Below are 26,460 nucleotides of genomic sequence, written 5' to 3' on the forward strand. Positions count from 1 at the left end.
CCACTGACTCAGACGAATGTCATTTCTAAAAAAAAGTTAGCTAGCGCGTTTGTAAACATTTCAGTTGCTGCTGTCCTAACTTGCCGAAGCGGAAATGTCAGTTGATGGGTATTGACACTGTAAGGTAAGAAATAATGTATTTAGTTTATTGCATAGTTTTGATTTCTAATTTAGAAATAATTCCTACCAGCAATTAACATTTTGATTTTCTTCTAATAAAAAATTTATATAAAATTAATTTTCATGAGAAGCATTATGCAAACATTCTCCGTTATTTATTGAGAAAAGGAGAGGAATTTAAAACAAACAAATCATTTTTTGAAATAGAAAAAAAAAATTGTATGATGCTAGTTACTCATTTTTACTACTTCTTCAACTTACTTTCAAAGCAATTCCAAAATGAAATATTTTCTTAATATATTAGAGATCTTACTCACTTAAATAAATAATATAATAATATAGTATAAAAATAAGAATAATTTAATAAAATATAATTATATATAATAATATAATATAAATATATGTATATAAATAATAATATTATAGCTTTCGAATAAATTTCGGGATGAAAATGCATTCTGTTTTACTGTAGCGTCTGCTTTTTCCATTTCGCAAAACATATTTTGTGTGACACATCTTGTCTCTGATATAAATATTACCAATTTTCTAGTTACATTGAGAGATTTAGAATATATCAGCAATAAGAAATTCGCATTATTTTCGGAATTTATCCATTTTATTTTAAAAACGTATTTTAAATAAATTTTTTTTATGATTTTAGTTATAAAGATATAAAACTAAAATATTTCAAACTTATTTTTTAAAATGCTGTTTTATGCTATCGAAATATGGATTATGAAAGAGAAATAGAATTTCTTTGATCTGTCATTTGCCAATGCTTCATATATTTCTCATAGATTTTTTTTTTATTTATGCAGAGTTTTGGGGTAGTGTACAGAAATCAGGACTATATAAAAAACTCTTTGTAATTCCGCTTTAGACTATTAAAAATTATTTTTGGTGTATAAAGCAGTTAAAGCATTGTTAGTAGCCTTATATCAGGTATTACTTATTTTACCATAGCTACTATAAATCTTGATACTCTTTCTTTCGGCGTAGAAGTTGTAGCTGGAGACATTTAATTTGCATACATTATATGTAAGTATATCGATTTCAGTAGAATCATGTTCCCTGAAGTCAGGTGAAAGTATTAAACGACCTGTTTTGCAAGTGTGTTTTATTTCGTAACTGTAATGTCGGCTCTCTCTTTAATTGCTCTATATTTGGACGTGGAAAATTACATTTGTTTTGTGGAATGATATATTTAGAAAATTTTTTTAAATCTTTTTAAAGTGTGAAATCTATAATAAATCAATCAAATGATTAAGTAGAAGAATCATAAGAAATAAGCTATTCCAAATTATAAGAATAAAATTGTATGCACTTGATTATTTTCTTGTGGTCCTCCTGACAGCTGTTTCATTGTGTGGGTGTTAAAGATTTACGCATTCTCTCTAACTAGACATGGATGAGACAAATCAGGACCAATGTAATGCTACTCTTTGGGCTTTGAGGTCTGGACAGAAATGTGAAAATAGAATCCGTGGATAAATTAAAAGTTAATAAATAAGATTTTTAATTTAATACAGAAAATGAACACACACGGTATTAATTTCATAGTTAAATAATAATACTTGTGACACACTAATAAAAAAAGTTATGCCTGAGTTTCTTTTTTTAATTATTATTTCAACTCAATTATTTATTGCCTCACTTAAATTTAAATATTCACATGATTCATTTTCATTTCTGTCAAATTGGATATTGCATTTTTACTATCGCATCTATGTCTAATGGACTTTTTTGAGGAGTGGGAAGAAAGGGAATGAATTTGAGAATACATAAAATAAATTGAATTAGATTTTACGATTCTTAATCAGATTCCGATCAACGTATGAGGGAACTCGGCGACGGGTGACCGTAGCCTCACGTCGACTCTTAGAACTTAGGGATGCTACAACGCAAATGTTTTTATTTTATTTATTTATATATATATTTTTTTTACAATTTTGTTTGAATATTTTTTGTGACTACTTTTATTTGGCACCATTTAATCACATACAAGAAACTGAGTTTATTAAGCAGAAAAACCAGAACTAAAGAAAAAATTACTATTATTCGCAGACGATGAATAATTTAACCCAAACGTAACAAAAGACTTAATTTAGATAATTTAATTAAATTAAAACAACAACAAATAATTTCTGCTCATTAAAAATTTATTTATATATATATATATAAAACTGATAAAAACTGGATCGGGAAGAAAAAAAAACGCTGATGAAAAAAAAGAAATAAAATTTTGTTGTTTTATTATAATAGCTTTAACTTTGCAAGTGAACCATATATTTTGACGTTTCTTGATGAACAACTCATAGATTATGTATGTATCAGATCAAACATAAAGAAAAAGGTGCACATTTTCGATGACCCAATACTGATATGATGTAATATACTTATATTTAATTCGAATACAGAAAAAGAAAAGTCAAAAGAATTCTGAGATTAAGAATCAACTAACATTTTATTAACATCTAAATAGAAAAACAATTTTTTTTTTATTCAGCTTCTTTTTTTATAAATACGCCCATGCACGGATCAAAAATAAATTGTTACATATCATTTTTTTAAGATCGTTGTGACAGATTTCAATACTGTGATTCAAATTCTTTCTTATCTTCCTAATCCTAATAACGAAAAAATTGCTCCCTTCAGATAGTTGCCCCGGCAACCAGAAATAAAGGTAAATTAGCTACAATACTTTCTTCCTGTCAGTAAATAGATTTTTTTTAATGTATGCAGCCACATTGGACATTTTACCTTATATTTCATATTGTTTATTTTATAGCCGCTTGCAAAAAAATGTCTTGTCTAGCTTGTCAGTGACGCTTTACTGATCTTTATAACATAATTTTTATTTTTATTTTGTTCCCATTGCTATTTATATATTTCTTTTTCTTTTCTGTTTTGAAGTCGAAAACAAATCGTAAGTACTTTCTATTGTCCGTCGATATTTATTAAATCTGAGATGAGAATATATTTCATATAATAACTGCTAATAGTTTACTGTTTGTTTGTAACAGTGGAATGTGAAATATGTTTTTAAAAAGTTAAAAATTTTGAACTGTATCATCTTGTAAAAATCATTTTAATTTTGTATCATAAAATCTATTAATATAATGGCCGAAAACACTTTTTTAATATTTAATATGATTTTATCATAAAACCATATTAGTACCTTTCAAATTCAAGACAACCATTCTATTTAAATATTTAGCCATTTTTAAAAGTTTTAGAAACTTTAATAAATGATTTTGTTTATTTATTACCAGCCGCCTTTGGCGACCAGCCGGTTCGCCAATCTTAATGCTCGTTAAAATTTTATGCAATTCCTACTTTAATAGCTTCTTCATCAAATATTTTAAAGCTTCAAATTTTGATAGTCATGTAATTCACTCATAATAATATAAAGTCCTTCAGCCATAACATAATATGTATCTCTCTAATTTTCAGTTAGTTCCGGTAGAATTTATGCTTAAAATTAAAATGGAAATGACTAAACTGCAATTAATATAATAATATTTTTTACTGGAACAAAGCATTTTTTTAATAATATGATTACTGATAATAGAGTCACTGAGCGTTTAAACTTTATGGGCACTAAAGAATATCTTTCTTAAGTTATGTAATATCTCAAGAATTTTTCAACAAAATTTTCTCAGATTCATCATGAACAGATCGATTAATGAACAATGTTTAATTTTAAATGCATCAAACTTTAAGAAAATAAAATGAATCGTTTAAAATAATCGGTCGAAAACAGGTTTAAAAAACTACTTAAAAAACGATGTACTTAAAACTATAAGCATATACAAAAAAGTATATAACTAACATAAATACAATTTAATTACAAAAGCATGCAACTAACCTAAAAATAATTTAAATAATTGAAAACAGGTTAAAAAAAATCTACTTAAAAAACGGTGTACTTAAAACTATAAGCATATACAAAAAATATATAACTAACATAAATACAATTTACTTACAAAAGCATGCAACTAACCTAAAAATAATTTAAATCATCCGTTGATAACGGTTGTCATGGCAACAATCAGAATGCGCATGCGTGAATTTTCTTCGCCAGCTCAGGTAACGCAAATGCGTGAATTTTTCTACGCCAGTTGGGGTAACGCTATGCAGATTATACCTTTTTAATTTCCTTTATTCTGTGTTATTTTAGCTCAAAAGTATTTCAGAATGAATCTGAAACATGGATTAATTAACAATGTTTAATTTTAAATGCATCAAACATTAAGAAAATAAACAGAATCGTTTGAAATAATCCGCCGAAAAATGTTAACCCTAGCCTCATTACTGTTGGGAGAAAAAAAAATTGAAGCCTTACTCATTTGGCGGTGGGAAAAATGGAAGATTTTTTTGGCGGGAAAGTTAGTTTTTAATTAATAATTAAAATTCTAATTAAAATTTCAAAAAAAGGGACCCCAGGTGCACATTCCCGACCTCTAAGGTATACATGTACCAAATTTGATAGCTGTATGTCAAATGACCTGGCCTGTAGAGCGCCAACACACACACACACACACACACATTGAGCTTTATTATAAGTATAGATATAGATATGAAATAAACAAATTAAGCTTCACTTCAATAAATTGTGAGTGAAGGTAAGTCAATCAAGCTTAATCAAATAATAAAATATGTAATGTTATTTTTTTTTTTTTTTTTTTTTGTTTTTATTTGAGATAGATGTGTTTAAAGGGATGAAAAAATGATTTAACAATTTTTTGGGCATTTAGTTGAAAAAACTATTTTATTTGTGTACCAGAATTTTACAGTTATGATTTAAATAAAAAGAAAATTTATTCTTTAGATTTTGGTCACCATAAAATACTTTTATTTATAAAAAAATAGAGAATTCAATTTTTTTATAAAGTTCTTTAACCGGGACCTCTGTCTGGAAGTAATTCTGTGGTCATTCACTGAGTGCCATATTTTGAGATTGCAATAATATCGAACGTAGTGGCGAATTTCCGATTTGGCAGACCAGGCAGCTGATTAGAACTGCAAACAGTTCATTGAAAAACTATTTTCTCAATGTCCAAATAAATAAGTTTGTAAAGAAAACAATTTCTAAGAATGATGAAAATTATAATAATATTGAGATTTTATAGATAGGATGCGATTAAATATAGATAGGATGCGATTAAATATAGATAGGATGCTATTTGTTTCATTACATTCGATTTTTAAAGCAGCTTTAGGGCTATTTTATGACCGATGACATAATTTAGAATAGTGTTCAGATGACGAAGATAATTCCTGAGTTGGCACCCCGTTTTTAAGCTTCTGTTTCACGCAGCAGGGAAACATTTAGCCCAACAGGTTTAGTGTTAAAGCTGCCTAAGAAAAAACACCGTTTTCTTTCGCTTTTTATATTAAAATAGAAAAACGATATCCCACCGGTAAAAAATTCAAACTTTGTTTATTCCATCTTGGGATTGATCTACAAGTTGCCATCTACAAAATGAGACAGCAAAAAATATTTCTTAAATAACGTTGCCATTCTAAAATAAACAAATAAATAAAATAAAATATTAATACATTTTCAACATCCTCCCACCTTTTGATTATAAATAATAATCAAAATATAATACTATTAGTTAAACACAGTTAAGAGATTCAATAAATGGCAACGTTTTACAAATTTTCAATTAATATTTAAATATAAAAATGAAAATTAATGTGAAAATGTCCAATCAAAAACAAAATAAATCACAAGTTCAGTCTCTCTGGCAATTTAATTCTTCTTCCGGCTCTACTAAATTTCATCTCGTTGCCAGAAGTACTGTCAGAAGTTTTGGTGATGTCATTTGACTTATTCAAATCATCTGGTGCCATCGAAGTGGAGAAGTCATCAGAGGATGTTAACTCTAATGGATATATTCTTTGAATTGGTCGCAGGAAATTCTGCTGTGAAGTTTGCACTCGAACAAGTCGTACATGTCCATCTTTACCTGGTATGATTTCTGTGATACGACCTAAAGGCCAGACAAGTCTCTTTTTATTATCTGCTCCCACCATAACAATGTCACCAACAGTAACTGTACATTTTCTTGATTTTTTATTTCTCCGCTGTATGAGAGCACCCAAATACTCAGATCTGAAGCGATTTCTTAAGTCTTTAAGCACTGCTTGTCTGTATTTGAATCTATTGCTCACAGAATTTTGCTCTACAGCATCTATATCAGGAAGATTGCATTCATGCACATCTTGTATGAACATCGATGGAGAAATTGGTTTTATAGCTTCCTCTTCGCAAATGTAAGTTAGAGGTCTTGAGTTAATTACACGCTCGCAGTCTGCCAAAACCGTTATCATCTCCTCATAATTGAGACGTGCCTGTCCTAACACTTTCTTCAAAAGATCTTTTAAAATTCTAATTAATCTCTCCCACCATCCGCCCCACCAGGCAGCAGTTGGAGGATTAAACTTCCAGCCAATAGAGTTTATTGCTCCATATTTTTGGATGCGGTTCCAATCCAGTTGTTTTAAATAGTTGGCTGCTCCAACAAAATTGGAGCCATTATCGCAGTATATTGTTGTGCATCTTCCTCTGCGAGAAACAAATCTCCTAAAGGCCATTAAAAAAACATCAGTCGATGCAGCAGTAACAAGCTCGAAATGAACTGCTCTGTACACTGCACAAGTAAAAATCAGAACCCAGCTCTTCTTGTCTTTAAGGAATAAAGGTCCAGCCATATCAACGCCAGTTATCTGAAACACCGCAGCATCCTTTACTCTATTTTCTGGAAGGGGGGGACTTATAACTTCTATGTTCTTTGAGCTATATCTTTTACACGTAATGCAATTGGCCACCACATGTTTCACCGCTTTTCTTCCATTTAGGATCCAGTACTTTTCTCTAAGTGCATTCAATAGTATCTGGACTCCAGCATGACAGTTCTTAACGTGAGCATTATAGATTAACCGCTTTACCACTTCATGATTTGGAGGAAGAACAATAGGTTTAAGAAAATCTTCACTGTCCTTGCGATAAATAATTTTAGTTTTCAAACGGATGATGCCAAGATCGTCTTTAAATACTTGTAGGGTTTTTAATCTCTTTTCTTCTTCTGGGAGAAAAGACTCATTCTGTATCATAAATAAAACCTTCATTTCTGCTTCCTGAAATTCTGTAGCGGTTAATTCACCATGCTTCTTCTCAGTTATATTTTTGCAGTTGTTCATGAAGCGGAGGATCCATGCAACAAGACGAACTATTCTATCATAGTTCGAAAAATATCTGTAGTACCAGTTTGCAACACCACAGGCTTCATTATTTGATAATATAAAAGTCGTCTTAGACTTTTCCTTTCTAATCTCTTCTTCATTCCAATCATGGTTGGTGGAACCCATAATGTTTTGAAATTCAAAAGCATTTTTCATCCATTGTGGACCCTCCCACCATCTTAGGGAGACTAGATGTTTTGCCTTGCAGCCCCTGGAAGGTAAATCTGCCGGATTCTTATCACCAGGTATGTGTCTCCATGATGTAGGATTACTCAACTTCCTTATCTCTTGGACTCTGTTCCTAACGAAGACAGACCAATTTTCTTCTCGTAATATCCATGCAAGCACTGTTGTAGAATCACTCCAGTAATATATCGTAACATTTTTCCAACCAAGAGCTTCAACAACTGAATTCGCTAGCCTCGCTCCAATCACCGCCGCAAGAAGTTCCATTCTTGGGATAGTTGTGCCTCTTAAAGGAGCCACTCGAGATTTCGCTGCAAGTAGAAATAGCTCGATTCGACCATTATTTTCTATTCTAAGGAATGTAACAGCAGCATATGCATCTTTGCTTCCATCAACAAACGTATGAATAGTGCAGTTGCTTATATCTTTTGAAGATGCTTGAACACACCTAGGAATCTGTATGTCAGACAAATGCTTAAGTTCTTGAAACCACTGTAGAAATTCTTTACGAAGCTCACCAGTTACTTCTTCATCCCAACTTGTACCTAATGTCCATGCCTTTTGTAGCATTATTTTCGGACAGAGCATCACTGGTGCAGTGAATCCAAAAGGATCAAATACTTTATGTACTGTAGATAACATACTCCTTTTAGTTACTTTTTCCACATTAATGCCATCCAGCCATTTCATGTTAATTTTCAAAGTGTCTAATTTCTTATTCCAAATAAGACCTAATACCTGAGTTTCTTCCTTTGAATTAGTTTCACAGTCGCCAGACCATTCCCATTCTCTAAGATCAAAACCACCTTTTGCCATCAAGGTTTTAGAATTGTCAATGAATCGATCTAATTGGTCTTTACTGTCGACACTAGTAACGACATTATCAATGTAGAAACTCTCCAAAAGTCTTTTCTTCAAAGATTTTTCAAATCCTTCACATTTTTGAATATGGTACTCAATTACTGAAGCTAAAAGAAAAGGGCTACATTTTACCCCAAAAACAACTCTTGTGTGACGAAAAACTCTCAATTTCTTTTCTTCTCTATTTTCCCACCACAAAAACCGAAGGAAGTCTCTATCCTCTTTACGAATACTAATTTGCAGAAAAGCTTTCCTGATGTCAGCTATAACGCCAAGCTGTCCCTCTCTGAATCGAAGAAGAATATTTGGAATAAGCTCAATGAGATTAGGACCACATTCCAAGCACTGATTCAAAGATGGATAATTTGCTAATCTCGCTGAAGCGTCAAACACCGGACGAATTGGAGTAGTGCTGCTGCTTAGTTTTATCACTGCACGGTGAGGTAAATAATTACCATAAGAGTTCATTTCGTTGGTAGGAACTTCCTCGATTATGTCTTCATCTAACCAATTTAGAAGAATATTTTCATATTTCTCATACATATTCATAGCTATAAGTTTTGAGGTAGTGTAGTCGAGCCTTTTCCTCGCCAAATCCAAGTTGTCGGGCAAAGGTGACTTATCATCAGACCATGGTAAACAAACCTCATATCGACCATCTTTATTAATTGTTACCGTTTCTAGAAAATGCTCCTTGGTCCGAAGATCAATCTCGTTCTTAGATTTTTTCTCAACAGGATCATTGATTCCGATTGAATCTAATTTCCATAAATTTGTGATTTCAGCTTCATTTACAAATAAGGACAGCACTGTTAAAGCCAGGTTTTCTTCCGAAGATTCTTCCTGTGGTACCTTACCCATTAAGGTCCATCCTAAGAAAGTTTCTACAGCGACAAGACCTGAAGATAAGACTTTTCTTTTGCCAGTTAACATTTTCCCCATAACGTCAGCTCCAATTAGAATATCAATGCCTTCACAAGTATCGCTAATATCAGTTAGATTAATCTGATTTTCCTCTAATTCTTTTATCCAGGGACCTTTAAAAACCGGTCTAATATTGTCACAAATGATAGATTGATCCAGAACTTCAAAATTACAGCCGAAATTTCCAATCAAATTTCTCAATTTTACTTTATAACAATTATGTTTAAATTCATTAGTGATAACGCCACCAAAAAGAGAATGTACCAATTTTTCACATCGAACGGGTGTATAATTCATTTCTTCAGCTACACTTTTCAAAATGTAAGATTTGTGTGATGCAGAATCAAAAAGTAACCTCACAATTTTCTGTTTATTATCCGATACCACTTTAGCTTTGAGAGTTTGAAGAAATATCTTAGGGCTGTGTTTATTAAAATTAGCCATATTAACATCTAGTGCGGGTTTATCTTCTTTTCCCTCTACAGACATCTTTTGCGAATCAAGCACATCACACATTATAGGAAAATGTTTTTTAGAACATATCAGGCATTTTAAAACTGCTCGGCATCTTTTAACTGCGTGAAATGGCGATAAACATGCAAAGCAGCATCGTTTTTCCTTGACTATTTTTTGTCTTTCCGATAGAGTCATTTTTTGAGCCGTAAAGCAATCTGAACTTGAATGCTTACCACCGCAAAAAACGCAAGATTTCTTTACATATTTATCTGCAGCAGTCGTTAACAAACCTATAGCTGTAGGTACTTTATTTCTCAAATTCTCCGAGCTATATTGTTTCTTTTTCAAAGGTCTGTATTCTTGGCCCTTTCCTAAACCAAAACCGGCTACAGCCAAACATATTCTTTCTTCTCCTTCAACTTCCGTTTTCAAAAATTGCATCAAATTATCCAATCTCCCTTTCGCGTCAGAGTTAATACTGGAAATATTACTACGATTCCAAGCCTTTAAAAATTCAGCTGGGAAACACGATTCAACCATAGGATACAAAATGGATGCACATTTATCTGTGGTTACACCTAATGTTTCTAATGCTCGTAAATATGATTCAAGCTTATCATACAAAGAAGTTAATGAAAATGTTTCTTTTGTTTGCACAGAAATAATTAATTTTAATAATTCTCTCACATATACTTCCACTAAAATATCTTCTCTACCAAAACGCGATTTTAAACAATCAATAGCCTTTTGATAGTTGGCGCCAGTTGGCGGAAAACTTTCAACAACCTCTCTAGCACGAGAACCAGAAATTGTTGCTTGAACTAGGTACTGAAATTTGTCTTCTGGTGCGATATCCTCATCTTTATGTATTTGCTCAAATTGACTCCAAAATGGGAGCCAATCTTTAATATCGTCGCCAAATTGTCTAAATTCTAATCTAGGCAGTGTAAACTTTCTCTTATAATTATTTAAATCAGCAGTAGAATTAGCAGAAAATGACTGACCTCTATTTTGAGATTGTATTCTTGCCAATTCTATTTCTTTTTCAATTTCAAGCTGCAATCTTCTATCTTCCTTTTCAGCTTCAAGCTGCAATCTTCTATCTTCCTTTTCAGCTTCAAGCTGCAATCTTCTATCTTCCTTTTCAGCTTCAAGCTGCAATCTTCTATCTTCCTTTTCAGCTTCAAGCTGCAATCTTTTATCTTCTTTTTCGGTTTCTTCTTTTAATTTCCTTTCCGAAATAACATTACTTAAAAGTTCTTGAACGAATTCTGGATCATTCTTATATTCACAACTTTTTAAAATAAGATCTTTTAATCCAACTATCGTAATATTTTCTGATACGTCTTCTCCAATTTCAGACGCAACGTATTTCAGATCTTCTTTTTTAAAACCTTTTATTGCTTGAAACATCTTGATTTATTTTGTTTCGAGAAAATCCTGTCACGGACGCCAAAAAATGTTAAAGCTGCCTAAGAAAAAACACCGTTTTCTTTCGCTTTTTATATTAAAATAGAAAAACGATATCCCACCGGTAAAAAATTCAAACTTTGTTTATTCCATCTTGGGATTGATCTACAAGTTGCCATCTACAAAATGAGACAGCAAAAAATATTTCTTAAATAACGTTGCCATTCTAAAATAAACAAATAAATAAAATAAAATATTAATACATTTTCAACATTTAGTCTGGAACCATGGTCACTCCGGTCTTGAAATAGAATAAGAAAAGAAAGATAAGAAATTCAGTTTCTGTTGAATTTACCTACAAAATTGTAGCACCCAGAATTGTTCACAGTAGTAAATATAATTTATTCTATTTGCAGCATATTTAGTTCATAAATTTGTAGCGGATTGGAATGAGCGAGGATAGAGCCTGGGACCTTGTGGTTCGCAGCCGAGTAACAAGAGCACAACACAAAAGCAATTGCCCATGTTTCGTAGCTGTTTTCTTTCTTATAAAATTTCACCACAGTACTCTCCTTCCAGTGAGTCGGAGGTGAGACGAACGATATGGCTTTTGAGTGGTGATGTTTTTAGCTGTTGATTCTAATGTGCCTGTACCCATTTGAGCATTTGAAAAGCGGCAAGCGTGTGTGAGTGAGGGGTTGTTGTTGCGCCAAGTGAGTCTGACGGCTTTGTGTTGCTGCATCAAGTGAGTTTGACGACTTTGGGTTGCTGTGGGTAGATGGCGCCACAACAGCTGGACGAAGGTTGAAGGTTCATCGTCCGAGGTCACCAACGTGGCGGATTGTGGTGAGCGAGGATAGAACCTGGGACCTCGTGGTTCGCAGCCAAGTAACAAGAGCACAACACAAAAGCAATTGCTCATGTTTCGTAGCTGTTTTCTGGCTTATAAGCTTTCACCACCAATAAAAAAAACATTTTTCACTTGAACAATTTATTATTTTATATTTGTCAAATAAATATAGTAGGGATATATAAATATTTGTCGAAACAGTCTTATAATGCAAGTATTCGTGAAAAGTCACTTGAACATCATAAAAAAATTGTATAGTTATATTTAGTTTACTTTTTCCCAAACACTTATCTGGTGGTACTAATAATCAATTTGTCAATGATTCTACATTCATATTGGCCAATCTTTAAATATTGTTCCTTACTCTCTGCCTTTTAAATACAAATATAACAATTTTGCAGCAACATAAAAGCTGTATTAAAGAAAAAGGTTATTTGTATCATAAAGGTTTTTCATCATATTTTTAGACTAATGCTTGAAATTATTACTTTATCTCTTTTAAATCTGAAAAAAATTGTTTTTGTGTGTAAATTGTTAATGAATATTAATATGAACTAAAATAGTATTTTTTTTTCAGGTTCTTGTGGCATTTGTTATCATCATAATGGTATTGGATAAGATTCTCGACACTCTGTATAATGCTTCGCCTATTTCATTGGGACTGGCATTGTCATTAGTTTTACTTACAATTGTATTCATCGCTCTTAGAAGAAGAAATCTACCACCAGGACCTACTGGTCTCCCGTACTTAGGAATGTACCCATTTCTCAGCAATGAAAACATTGCTGTGAAACTGGATGAAATGAAAATTAAGTATGGAGATGTTTTCAGCTTTACGATTACTGGAAGACTGTTCATAAATCTGGGAAGTATCAAAGCTGTACGTGAGGCACATATTACAAAATCAGACTGCTTTGGTGGACGATTACCTGGTTCCAGTTTGCTGGAGATATTTTTTGAAAATGGTGAGAACGTTTTAAATACGCTTAACAAAACCTACTTAAACAAAAATATGTAATATTTCATTTATCTTTGCATGTGATAATCCTATATAATTTTAGAACATAGGTAAAAGTTTATCAGGACTAACATAAAACTGTTTCTAATTTCCGGATGATTCAACAAATAATTCAGATTTATTGAATCAAATATTGTTACCAAAGAAAACTTAATATCCTTAATATTACACTTTGTAGCAGTTGCATTACTTTATCTTCTCTTTTGGATTATAGATGGCGATGCCTGATTAAGTGCACGCTTCTCATAGTGCACTGCGATTATTAATAATGAGATGATATGCTGTTCCGTTATGATGTGCGAGTGTAAATGTCTTGTCTTTTGTGTTTTGTGCTTGTTTGTGTGAAATGTGACCATTAAAGAAATGTCCTTGAAAACACATCCCGTTGCTTCCACTGCAAAAATCATGATGATCTTCATTCCACAACTTCTAAAATTCGTTAAAGCCGCCATATGAGATTTATTTCAGTGAAATTGATTTGAATATATACGATTGTATGTATTTCCCGATTGTATACAGTGTTAAAGCATATGTCTGATGCGTATAAATATTTGAATAACTAAATTAAAATGTAAATATCGAAATCTTATCAATTATACTTGATGAACTATTAATATTATTCCTATATATTTTGATGACCACCATGGTAGTTTCTGAGGATAAAGACCCCTTACACCCGAAGATAGAAGTCTGACTTCATTCTAGTCCAAATGAAGACAACACATTTCCATTGGCTTGCACAATCCCTTTTTAACAACCATGCCCGAATCAGGACTTCCACATCACGGGGAAGACGCGCTACCCCTAAACAGGACGCCGGCCATATATATTTTAATTCATAGAAGTAATATTTTTACAAACATTTTTATTTCACAGTTTTGAAAATGAAATTTTTTAATCTACCTGTTTGCTGCCCTTTCTTAGCCTGACGGCTTTAGGCAACTGCCTAATCTAAATCTGTCACTGTTTCTGATCTATATCTTGGAAGAATGGAATTAAACTATGATATTTGAAATGATTTTTATGGAGTCAAACTATGGTATTTCAGAATGATAACATCGGATTCACAAGAAATAAAAAAAAATTACCTTTAAATATCTGAAAGATAATCAGGTTCATATTTATTTTTTAATTTAATTTCAAATTTAATAAGTGTTTTTCCCTTTGGAATTATGGCAGAATTAAAGCCATTCTATGATCATGCACATTTTGCATATCATAGAATTCTGACGTATATTCTTTCGAACTTCTAAGGCAGGTAACTTAATAACATACATCACGTTCACATTTGCATTCAAGGAATAGAAAGTTGTTTGCAGTATTTTATATATTGTCTCGCAATCATTTTCCTGTCAATTTATCTTTTTCTGTAATCTTAAAAACTCACTTTATATGACGTTATTGATGAAGTTTGTTTACTACGAATGAGCTCCTTTAATATATAAATTATATTTTAATTTTTTACAATTAATAATTCTCAGGCCATTTCCAGATATTGATCATGGACCCGGGACCGGCCATCAGGAAAGTTTAGTGGATTCTATGCACTAGGGCCCCTCGATTGAGGGGGCCCCTACATGATTAAGAAATAAAATAATGTTCTGAGCAATAATGGCAGAATAGAAAGAAGTGAGGAAGAAATTTAATTAGGGCAGTTGACGAGGTTGGAAATATCTGAAATTTATAGATATATTACAGTCTAATGCAAAGATTGAGCATATTATAAACATATGGTAAATAGATTTACGATCATTTACTTCACTTTCTAAGTTAGATTGCATTTTGTATTTTGCTTATTCATACCATAAAATGTGTAATATTGTTAGATATAATTATGGATTATGCATAGGAAATATCCTTCTGGCTGATAAAAAAGGAAATTAGCAGAATTAAAAAAAAGAAGAAAAGCTAAATTTCAAGAAGTCACAAGTAGATCGGTTTTCTTGTCTACGAAGTAATTTTGAAATGAAATTGCTTCGACTTCAGAAGTTGCAATTCAAGCTGCAACTGGATAAGAAAGTTCCGTACAAACTACGCAATCTTGCAATAAAAATGTAGAAGCTGTGAAATTCATTGAAGAACCTTATGCATATACAAATATGATTGAAAATAATGATGAAAATGTCAATAACAAATATTACTAAGTGACTTTAACTGATCTGGGTTTATGGCTAAGTATTTTAACTGATAAATTTATAATGTTTTATGTTAAAACCTATATAACAGAAGGGATTTCCCCCCCTAGAAATGCTGAAGGTAGACCAGTTTTCCACTAAGCACAGCTTTTGAAAAATGTCAAATGGTGAATTTTAATTAATTTAAAAACGCAAGACTCAGTATTTTGTTTTTATTGTATACTATTTTCCAAAAGGAAAGGAAATGTACAATCTACACGATTTATAAGGGGCTATAAAAATTGGAATAAGCTGTCAATTGTAATTCAAGATGTTCGTTTTATTTGTCACTTTAATTCGTTTATTTCTTGGAAAGAATTACATCTAAATTTATGTTCTGGATGTATAAAACGCACAAGACATATTGAAATACATACTAAATAATAATTTTAATGTTATTTCTGCATTAATGTGTTGAAAGTTTACTTTACGCTCTCAATTACCATAGCAAATGCTGAGAGCTCTTTTCAGGAAATTAAAATTAATAAGGAATTGTCTTATGTGAAGCATATGTGCAGAACACTTACATACAATAAGCATTGAAAAAAAAAGTGTAAAACATTGTGATTTTTTCTGAAGGACTTAATAAGAAGAAAAAAATCACGCATTAAATAAACCTTAAATAATATTATATGTTCATGATTATAATTTTTTTTTACTTTATAAAACATTTAAGGCCCCAAATGTTGTTTTTTTTTGCACTCAGGCCCCTTAATAGAGAAGGCCAGCTCTGCACGGAGCAAATATATTTCAATATACTAAAAGTGAAATTGTTCGTAAATTCGTTCGTTAAAATTAGAAAATTTTCTTTTTTCATTAATTTCAATTAATCACCGATGCCCACTAATTCTATAAATTCTTTTTATAATGTTCACTAAAAATTAATTGATGGCTGACATTTTTAATCGAGTCTTTTTTTCCAGCCTACTAGAAAAAGCAGTGAATAAATATATTAATTTCAATTTAAATATATAAGAATACATTAACTCCATGATTAGCTATAACTTTTCTGCCAATATGATTATAAAATAATATGAGATCAGGTTCCAACCATTTTGTCATAAATGATTGAAGGACTATATTTATTTATATTTATATAATAATGTGGTATATATATTTTAAATCATAAATTAAAATATATACACCAAATTTCTAAAAGTGTTGTAAAAGAATGTATGTCCCTAGAACAAATAGAGGGAAAATATAAAACAGCGCAAAGAATTCATCGTATACCAGAACAGAACACCGCACAAGCCTTAGTGAAAAGGGAAAAGATGGATCACACACTAAGCAGCTCATCCGGTAGGAAAGTACTAATGAAAATGGGAAGTCAGAAAAGAACAACACTGAGAACGACGAGCAAACGGCTTTACATTCAGGTCCTTTGGAAATCCAAACAAGAGAGTCAGGCATTTGATAATAAAAAGTAAAAGTAAAAAAATCAGAAGCATGTAAAATATGGGAGAATATAGAAAATAAAATTATTGCAGAATATTACAAAATGGAAAAATAGTAAAAAATATTAACAAAACGTGAGAAAAGCGTAATGATATCTGTAATTATTGATGGTTCATCGGTATTCAATTCTTGAAAGTTCTTCAGCAATTAAGGTGATAGGGTTCTGGCTAGTTCAAATTTTAAAATGGTTTCTAGTTCAAATTCCATCCAGACAAAAGGCCACTGTTTACAATGGTTATTCCATTTTGAAGAATTAAGGGTGCTAAAAGTTGCAAATTTTATTTTATTTGAAGAGACAAGGAATAAATATCAAAAACTTGATGAACGTTTTGATTATTCTTAATTTTTTGAATGAGTTCTTGTGAGAGACAGATAAATAAATACTCATATTTTCTGCTTTATTTTACTCCAAATTTTGAAGACTCTCATAAAAAGCCTCTTAATATAATCGATTATTAAATGGTGAATCATATTTTCATTCTATTTTGAATAGTTGCTGTAGAAATGTTTTTTCCTTCAAATAGGTGTTGGTTTTACTAAAGGAGAAGCTTGGAAAGTACTTCGCAAATTCTTCATAAGAGTTTTAAAAGAACGTACAGCAATATCAGAGAAGAACAGCATGATCGGTCCTGTGTATGACTCCATAAAATCTACTATCATCGACTTGAAAGAGGAGAAGGGAAAACCTCTGAACTTGATAGAGCTTTTGACCACCAAATGTACCACCAATCTCCGCCTCATGCTCTTTAGTGAAGTTGGGGCTTCGGAGGAACAGATGAAGAAAATCATGGAGTTGTATGCTGAAGAGTTAGAAGGCTTTATGCCACTGAATTTGCTTTTAAGTGGAAGCATTATGAGGTAAAATATAACAGAATTTAATCTGAAAATTCAGTAATCCAGCAAATCTCCTGCATTTTCAGCTCATAAAAAGCACTTCTTTATGTTTTAAATAATCAGCTTTTTTTACTATCTGTATTCTTTGTTTTGTTATATTAAAATTCCAACCACTTTGTAATAATACTATATATATGTGTGTGTGCGTGCGTGTGTGATGATATGAATTTAATTTACGTTAATTTTTGATTAATTTCCTATTTTTTAATATTAAAAATACTACTTTATTCTAATGTCTCCTCTTATTTCCTGATATAAATTAAATATTTTATTTAATTATTGCCAACATGCGCTCTAAAAATATCTTTTTTCTTTTTTCCCATGTCACGAGCGAAGGGATAAGAATCCTTACCAGCGCCTATGCAGACGGTTTCAATGATACCTAAAATTCCCTTTGCTAAGTCGACTCGTGCCAACAAAACCACTAATGGAGTCTCGTAATAAAATAACTAAAAAAAACCATTTTATTCTTGTATCGCGATGCAAACAAAAATCTTTTTATAATAGCTTTTTACTTGTACAAATTATGTCCCCCGGATGAAACAAATCGAAGTTAAAATTTCATAATTTTTTTTTCTTTTCGGCCACGTATCTGCATATATATGTGTAATGATATCTCTAAATCTGAATTCCTATTTTTTATCTTACGAAATGCAAAAACAACTCTCCAAGACTGAGGATACTGGTGCGAAGCCGTTATCTACGCATTTGCAACTGGAAATACTAACAAGTTATCTATTCACTAATGCATTAACTGATTGGGATTTAACACAACGCCACTACAGCTAAGGTCCCCTTTTCATTTAGGCATCTAACTTCATTTACAGGAAATGATTCTTTAAATAAAAGTGAGTGATTTTTCTTTTCTTTCAGATTCCTTTTCCCTTTGCAACCTGCTTTTCGTAAGGCTCTGAAATCTCACAGAAAGATTGAAGAAATCCTGTTTGATATTGTCAAAGAACATAAATCAACATATGATGAAGAGAACATAAGAGATATAATCGATGATTATTTCAAAGAAAGAGATTTGAAACGATCCAAAGCAGATCCCACAGCCGAATATTTTACTGGTGAGTATGGTTCTTTTTTTTCTTTTCACTTTTGGGGAAATTAGTTATTAAATTTAAAAAAAACCAGACGAAAAGATTATTTGCCTTTATAGTATTTTTATGTTATTTATGGGAACAAATTTTAAGGCACTTGAGATAATTAAATGATTCTAACAAGTTTCATAATTTATTGAAATTTAAACCAGTTTAAGTCTTTTTTCTTTGTGAATAATGAAATTTTCTCCAAGTTATAAATTTAATGAAAAGTTAAACATGAGTTCGGAATTCGATTTTAGTGGAAACCAAAAATATCAGTTTAAAGTGTTTTATAAATTTTTATTTTTTATAAGATTTCTTCGATTTTATTTACTGATAATATTAGATATAAATTCTAATTATGAAGCATTTAAATGATGTTTTTAAATTTTAAAATTATGGATTTAAGAAAATTGTAGCAGCATAAAAAAAATTCCGATAGTGTATTTCTTACTACATGTGATGCTTTCTTTATTGCTTAGGACATATTTTTTATCAGTAAAGTTTTCTTAAATTAAAAAAAAATGCGTCTCTTTTGTGTATTTCTATTAATTTTCCATATTTATTTAAAAATAATTATGCACTGAATAAAGATAAATGGCAAAATTTAGGTTATTTACAATAATATAAATAACATTTAATTTAATTATGGAGTTGTTTCAAGAAATATTCAAAACAAAACAAAAAAAAATGTTTTTTTCTTTTTTAATACTTAAAGTATCTGGTTTCTGGACATTTTAAAGTTTTTTTTAACTATTGTGACCTAATTGTTAGTGATATTGATAAGTGATTCGCACGTGATTGAATGATTTACGATATCGGAGCACTCAAGAATTTTCATCTGAAAGTATTGAATTCCGAGATGTATTTTCACCAATTCTATAATTTTACTTGAATCTCATCAAATTTAAGTCACTAATTGTAAGAAATTAAAATAATTTATTAATTTATACGGGCTTTAAAACATATTGCTTTGTATTGTCTTCTTTTCATCACCTTTCTTTTTCCGCCCAAACCTTCAATGGACCATCAAAAAAGTACAAAATGAATTTTTGCCAAAGCTTTTGTACAAATATAATTACATTTTACATAATTGCCAGAAAGATTTAGGCATTTGTCATATCAGTAGATTAGATTTACAATTCCCTCTTCGAGAAAGATGGGTCTTTACCTTCCTTTCAAGGTCCTTGTTAAATTGAAATATTTGGTTTTACAGTCAATTGCAATAGTAAATCTTGTTCAAAAATTTGATCGAGTAATTTGAAAGAAGCAGAGGATGCTGGAATCTTAGATAATGAGCTGACGAACCAGCTTGCTAAAATTCCGCCTTTGAAAAATGGACACGTAAACATTCCTATCCTAAAAGAAATTCCAAACTAATGAAGACCCTCAAAGGAATGCCTATCGCACATTACTGATGTCAATGATACTCAAGTAAGTGAACAGAAAACTGTTCTACTGATATGACAAATTCTTGAATCTTCACTGTGATTATGTCGGAAAGTAGCCGTGTCTGTGCATAACTTTTGTTAATAAATTAATTTATTTTCTTCTCTTGTTTTTATGATCTATTGAAATTGAAAACAAAAATAAATGAAACTGCTTGTATCATAGTTTTTTAAATGAAATTGCAGCGGCCAAACAGGCGATAAATGACTGTTTGTTTCGCCAACTGGCGATAAGCATCAATCATACCTTTGGAGATGAACTTTGCTCTCCAACGGATACGAGTGACTCACTTCCTGCCTTCGCCAGCTGGCTTAGAACTTCTGCCTCGTGCTGGTCGATGGAATTACGGCCAATGTATCATGATCTATATTTGTTTATTTAATTTGTAATTAAAATTTATTTTTGTTATTTACATGGCTGGCAGTTTTCATTAAGTAAAAATGTTTTAATACTTTAATTTAAAGTAAATTTGGAAATGCGTGTTAAACCACGCACCAAAAAATCATTAATTCCTACAACTCTAAATCGCCTGTTATGGATTTGTTAATAATTCCATTTAACAGCCAATTAACTATAGGTAAAAATTGTTTCAAATTTAATTTTGGTTTATAAATTTTTATATTGTTCAAGCATAATTAAACAGTATAAACAGCAAAAGTGCTGTTTCATCGATTGTCTCATATAATTTTTGTGTTTAATTTCTTACCGATTCGGTTTCAAAATTTGATAAATGTATATTATTATGTATTAAAAATCACAAAATAAATTTCAAATATCAAACTGGTTACATTTTTGGTTCATCGTGTTAATATATACTCATAATGACAATTCATCCTTTGATGGTTTCAATCTAAATTTTGGCACATATGGACAATTTTTGTGTCAAAATCATATAATAATATTCATCCATCTAATCTGTCATGGTTGGCTTTGATTTTAAGTCTCCAGATTCACAAGCATTCTATTGACAAACGAAAAGACTGTCAATCCATGGATGATTTATGAACACATTTTTGCATAAATCTACGAATTCGATAATATGAAGATTTGTTAAATTCCATTTATATTATTTGCTGCAATTTTGAGTTTCCTTATTTTCCATAATTTTGGATAAACTGACAGACTTCCCTTTGATATAGATGTATTGTTTAATTGTTAAGATTACAAAACAAATATCATTCGTAAAGTTAGTTCTAATTTTAATTTATCGAGTTCAAATTCAGAATATATTTCTAAAACATTTCTTTCATGCCTGAGTAGGTTTATAACATAGAAAATAATTGTAAATTTGTGATCAACATTTTTTGAAGATTGCAATACTTACTTTTTCTTCTATGCGAAAAAAAGAATTAATTTTTTTAAATATATATGTGGGAAGCGCTGACAGATCCCGTATCCTGTATGGCGCCATGTTGGAAATGTTGCGTCACGTTATTAATCACGTGATGCTTTCCCGCCATTATTGGCAGACGAGAGTTGGGCAGTGAGACTGCAAGACGTGCAGCTCACGCTCATGTATCTTTTATGTTCTATGTAGTAATGTTTTATCTTTTCTCCTTTAATCTTAATAAATATATTTCACATATTAATGCTGGTCGTTGCCTTTCCCCACATTTTTGGGGGCTCGGCCTTTCTCGCGTGATGCTTTCCCGCCATTATTGGCAGACGAGAGGTGGGCAGTGAGACTGCAAGACGTGCAGCTCACGCTCATGTATCTTTTATGTTCTATGTAGTAATGTTTTATCTTTTCTCCTTTAATCTTAATAAATATATTTCACATATTAATGCTGGTCGTTGCCTTTCCCCACATATATTTTAGAATATAAGCAAAATATCTTATTTCTGCTTATAACGTGACAAAAATAACCTAATTCAAATTAATTATTTATAACTCTGAGGTATTTATGGAAACTTTTATCAATTTGCATATTTTTAGATGTGGCTTTAGTGCAGTCTCTTACCCAGTTTGTGAGCGATGGTGTGCTGTCTATTGCTTCCGCCATCAGTATACTCATGAAATTCCTCATTGAAAGACCTGAAGAACAAGAAAAAATATACAAAGAAATCATTGAAGTCGTTGGTACCGACAGACAACCGACAGTTGAGGATAAGAGCAAGCTTACCAAACTGAATGCCTTTATTTCTGAAGGGATGAGAGTTTCGAATGCATTTCCTATCTTCCCTGGTGTCGAATGTATAAGTGAGTGATTTCTATTGCTACAGTAAAAGAATGCTTGTGTGCATGTGCACGTGCATTGGCGCTCCAAAGATCAAAAAGTGTGATGTGCTAATGTTCATTTAAGTGCTATGTATTTTACTTTAATTAATTAAAAGTGGGTGGCATTTTGGAGTCTCTCAATGATTTCTCCCGAAAATATTATTGTTTGAAACGATTTTTTCATTATTTTAAAATTTAAAATGTTATCTTTTCAATAATGCAATTTTGATTACCGTATAAGTTTTATATAAATTTTGGAAGAAAAAAAATGTAAAGTATTTTTTGCAGAATTTTTCACTGTAGCAATGAAATTTCAAACATTTTAATTGTTTTGATAAACTTTCTGTCTGTAGAATCGTCTATTATTGAAAGGGTAGGAAGAAATTTTCTACTTATAATCTATGCAGTTTATATGAAAAATTAGAAAGTGAAATTACAAAAGTCAAAATGCAAGTCTAAATACATTACTCAGGCATTAAAGTTCATAATGACTCTATCTATTTCATTAGGAGGGCTCATATACATAAGAAATAGAATGAGTGTAAGGATATTAAACTAACACGATATCTCGATTCGAAGTTTAAAAATACTCTGTTGAGAAAAACATGAACATCAAGTTATACATAAAAAAATTTGATTGAAATGAAACAACCAATATTGTTACTTTTGACAACTAGTTAATATATTTATAAAAATAAGATAATTTGGTTATGAATTATATTAGCAAGTGTAATAGCAGATCAGTAAAATTTAATGCATAAACTTTCCTAACTATCCGAGGCAGTTTTAATTGTGGACTATGTATCTTGTTTGAAACGGTATCTGAAACTTCAATGAAAGGATTTCATTTTACTTGAAAATAAATAGTTTATTATTTAAAAAATAAACTGACTATATTTAATTTCGAAAAAAAAATCAATAAAAACTAAAACAAAGGGGAATTTTCTTTTCCAATATTTGCTGTACGGATTTTAATGATATGACTAGCCAGGTTAACCAGCTTAATTCTAGTTTTAGATTCTGTTAATAGTTTGATTTTCTGTATTGTCCCGTTTTTCCTAGTCAATAAATACTTCATTATAAATATTAACTATATCTAATTATATATTTTCTTCTTAGTGAATTTTAAAAAAGTTTAATTAATTACATAACAAGTAAGGAAGATTGGAAATTCTATTTACTGTTGAATCATATGCGATAAATTCACGTACACGAACTAAAGCTTCGTTTAATCATTGTATTTTAAAAATTACGACAAGTTATTTTTTAAAATAAAATATGGCCGAGATACGACAAGATATATTTGATTTATTAAAGTGTTGAAAAAATTTGAAATTACATAAATATATGTACATACTAAACTTTTTTTTTGTTGTTGTTGTTGAAGCAAAATCTGAAAATTTTTCGAAAATTTAGATTTTTAGACAACTGACTATTTAGATTATGTTTATATCTTTTGTATTATTATTATGAAATTTAAACTGCCTTCCCAACTTTTCCTGTACATATAGAATAACCTTATTAAAATATTGCTGAAAATTCACCTGAAGAAAGGTTTGTGAAAACTATTATTAACTTCATTATTAATGTTTTTATCTATACTTCCACTTAAAAAACATAATCGATTGTTTAAGTGTTTCTGAATTTTAAAGTTTATTTATTTCTTTGCAAATCACTCATTCCTAAACAGAGGCTCGATTGCACTTTTAAGTTTTAAGTATACCCATCTAAAATTCAGAAAATCAGTCATTTTGGATACATATTTAACATTAAGATATTAAATTTTTTAGCACATAAATTGAATATTTCTATTAAATTTAATAATCCATCATTAATAATAATGATATAAGTGAATTTTTGCTTATTCCACATATAGAAATGTCTTCGAGAAATATCCATATTTCGTTGTTTATTAATTTTAAATTTTTATTACCACGTACTCTTGATTGAAATTCAAATTACCTATGTAACGATGATCTCATTCCAGAGGAGACAACTTTAAATGGCTACAGGATACCCAAGGGCGCGGTCACAGTGACAAACTTCTACAGCTGTCACGCTGATCCTGAAGTATATGAGGAGCCGGAAAAATTCAATCCCTCCAGATTTGTGTCAACGGAAGAGAAGCGCAGAGAAGAGCTACCAATTACTTTCGGAGTTGGTAAGTGGTGGGGGTTGTTCAAGTGCAATAGTCTTCTAAATATCTGCTGTAATATCGTGTAAATACCAGACCGATTTACCGGGTTTCTCTTAGGTGTTCCTTTCCTACCCTACCCATATAATTTAAACCGACCTTTAGATAACGAAACACGCACTTTTTCATATTTTTTTTACTCATTTTGTATTGAACAATACTTATAAAATTTATATTTTGTGCTATATTGCAATTTTAAAAAATTAAAGAAAAATCATTACACACACACATTTTCAGATAGATTTTAAAATGTCCTATTTAATTACAAAAAGAAAGAAAAAAAAATGAATTGTCCATCGTACCTTAACCCTTTCTAGGGCCGTGGGAAGTATGCTTCCCACCAAATTTTTCAATCTTTGTATGAAATTATGTAGGTTGGAATAAGTTCTGACAAAATTTTTTAGTAAGTCAGAAACTTAGATGCTTCAATTCTTTATCTCAGACAAAATGATGTGTCTTGATTTGTTACTTAATTATTCATTAACCAAATTGATTAATTAATCAAATTAAATTTATCTAATAAGCTAAATAAACCCCTTTTCTTATTCTAATTTCAAGCCTAAAAATATTTTAACATAATATGACTAGAAAAAAATGGCCCTTTAAAGAGTTAATGCATGAATTTGGATAGTATAAATGTATACGCTTTTACTCTGTACAAAATGCCGTGTAATGTGAACACTTTATTCTTACGAAAATTACTTAAATTAATTTTACTGTTCATTAATAAATTATGATGCATAGTTGCGGCGCTTTTTTAAAGTAAATTAATCCTCATTTTATTAATTAGCGATTAAAAATTTTGTTGAATGTTATGGAAATTGGTTAATCAAAAGTAGTTTTGATTAAGCTTTGTTAATCATAATTTACTATAAATAATTATATGTTATTGGCATAAAATATCTTACATAGATGAACAGACAAATTTAAAAAAGAGTTTCATTTGCTCAGTTTTCTTTTCTATTATTTGTTTGATTGAAATCGGAACCTTAACAAAATACACAAATTTATTCCAATGCATAATAGAAATCTTTATTTTTGATTGTTATGCAATCTTCTTCTTAATTTAAAAGCCATTGAATATTTCTGTTTTGTAAATCAGGGAGAGTGGCATTGTTTTAAGAAAAATGTTATTTGAAATATATTTAGTCTTCTGATCGTATTAACTGTTTTTAAATTGTTCATTATAATATTATCTTATTCACCTATAATCATATATTATTTAGATAAAATATTGAAATTCCATTATTTAACAATGATCCATCCACCATCTATTAAAGATTTATTTGTTTAATGATTGGCTTTTTTTTATTTGTTTGCATTTTTTGTTAATATTAATAAACTCTCTATCAACTAAAATCAAAACTTCATTTTATGTAATAATAATTATTATTCTACTTTTTTTAGGAAAGAGAGCATGTATCGGAGAAGGTTATACAATGATACAATCCTTCCTATTTCTGGCAACTGTTATTCAAAATTTTGAACTTAAGTTTCCGGAGGATATGACTGCATCTGCTCAAGAAGTTTTCATGTCTGGAAAGCTGCCGGTTTGTGCTCATCCAAGGAGTCACCTTTAATGTTTAGTGGTGGAAAAAAGGAACTGATTGAACTATAATAATGACATATTTGTATAACAAAGCTTGGCTAATCAGTTCAGTTTTGGGGAAAATAACAGCTTAATCAGGAATACAACGAAATTTAATCGTTATGATTAAAGCATTTGTTTATTATTATTTGTGTATTATGAATATATATTTAAATGTGAATCTGTTCGCCATTTCAGACATTTATGTAGCTCAACTATTTTTTTTATTATTATTAAAACTGAATCTTACGAATGCTTTTTGTTAAATAAATGAACGAATTTTTTTTTTGTTTCACTGTCTTATTTAATCACGATATTAATCCT

General features: G+C 30.5%; 2 protein-coding genes across 3 annotated transcripts; one reads left to right on the top strand and one right to left on the bottom strand.

Annotated features, from left to right (window-relative positions):
• Positions 1-26,420, top strand: LOC129964017 (cytochrome P450 2A9-like). 2 transcript variants are annotated; one of them, XM_056078679.1, is made up of 7 exons: positions 1-124; positions 12,636-13,023; positions 17,233-17,566; positions 18,476-18,672; positions 22,073-22,336; positions 24,342-24,515; positions 25,956-26,420. In XM_056078679.1, the coding sequence occupies exons 2-7, from the start codon at positions 12,663-12,665 to the stop codon at positions 26,126-26,128; spliced, it is 1,503 nt and encodes a 500-aa protein (XP_055934654.1). In that variant the 5' UTR covers positions 1-124; positions 12,636-12,662; the 3' UTR covers positions 26,129-26,420. The 2 variants fall into 2 exon arrangements, with proteins under 2 accessions (XP_055934654.1, XP_055934663.1); XM_056078688.1 differs by lacking the exon at positions 1-124 and adding an exon at positions 2,898-3,046.
• On the bottom strand, positions 5,058-9,279 carry LOC129972588 (uncharacterized). Its single transcript, XM_056086783.1, has 4 exons — positions 9,276-9,279; positions 7,252-8,921; positions 6,236-7,128; positions 5,058-5,142 (listed from the first exon to the last, which is right to left on the bottom strand). The coding sequence occupies exons 1-4, from the start codon at positions 9,277-9,279 to the stop codon at positions 5,058-5,060; spliced, it is 2,652 nt and encodes an 883-aa protein (XP_055942758.1).
• Positions 26,421-26,460: the final 40 nt, after the last annotated feature.

The sequence above is a fragment of the Argiope bruennichi genome, chromosome 1 (genome assembly GCF_947563725.1).
Source record: "Argiope bruennichi chromosome 1, qqArgBrue1.1, whole genome shotgun sequence".
NCBI classification, from domain to species: Eukaryota; Metazoa; Arthropoda; class Arachnida; order Araneae; family Araneidae; genus Argiope; species Argiope bruennichi.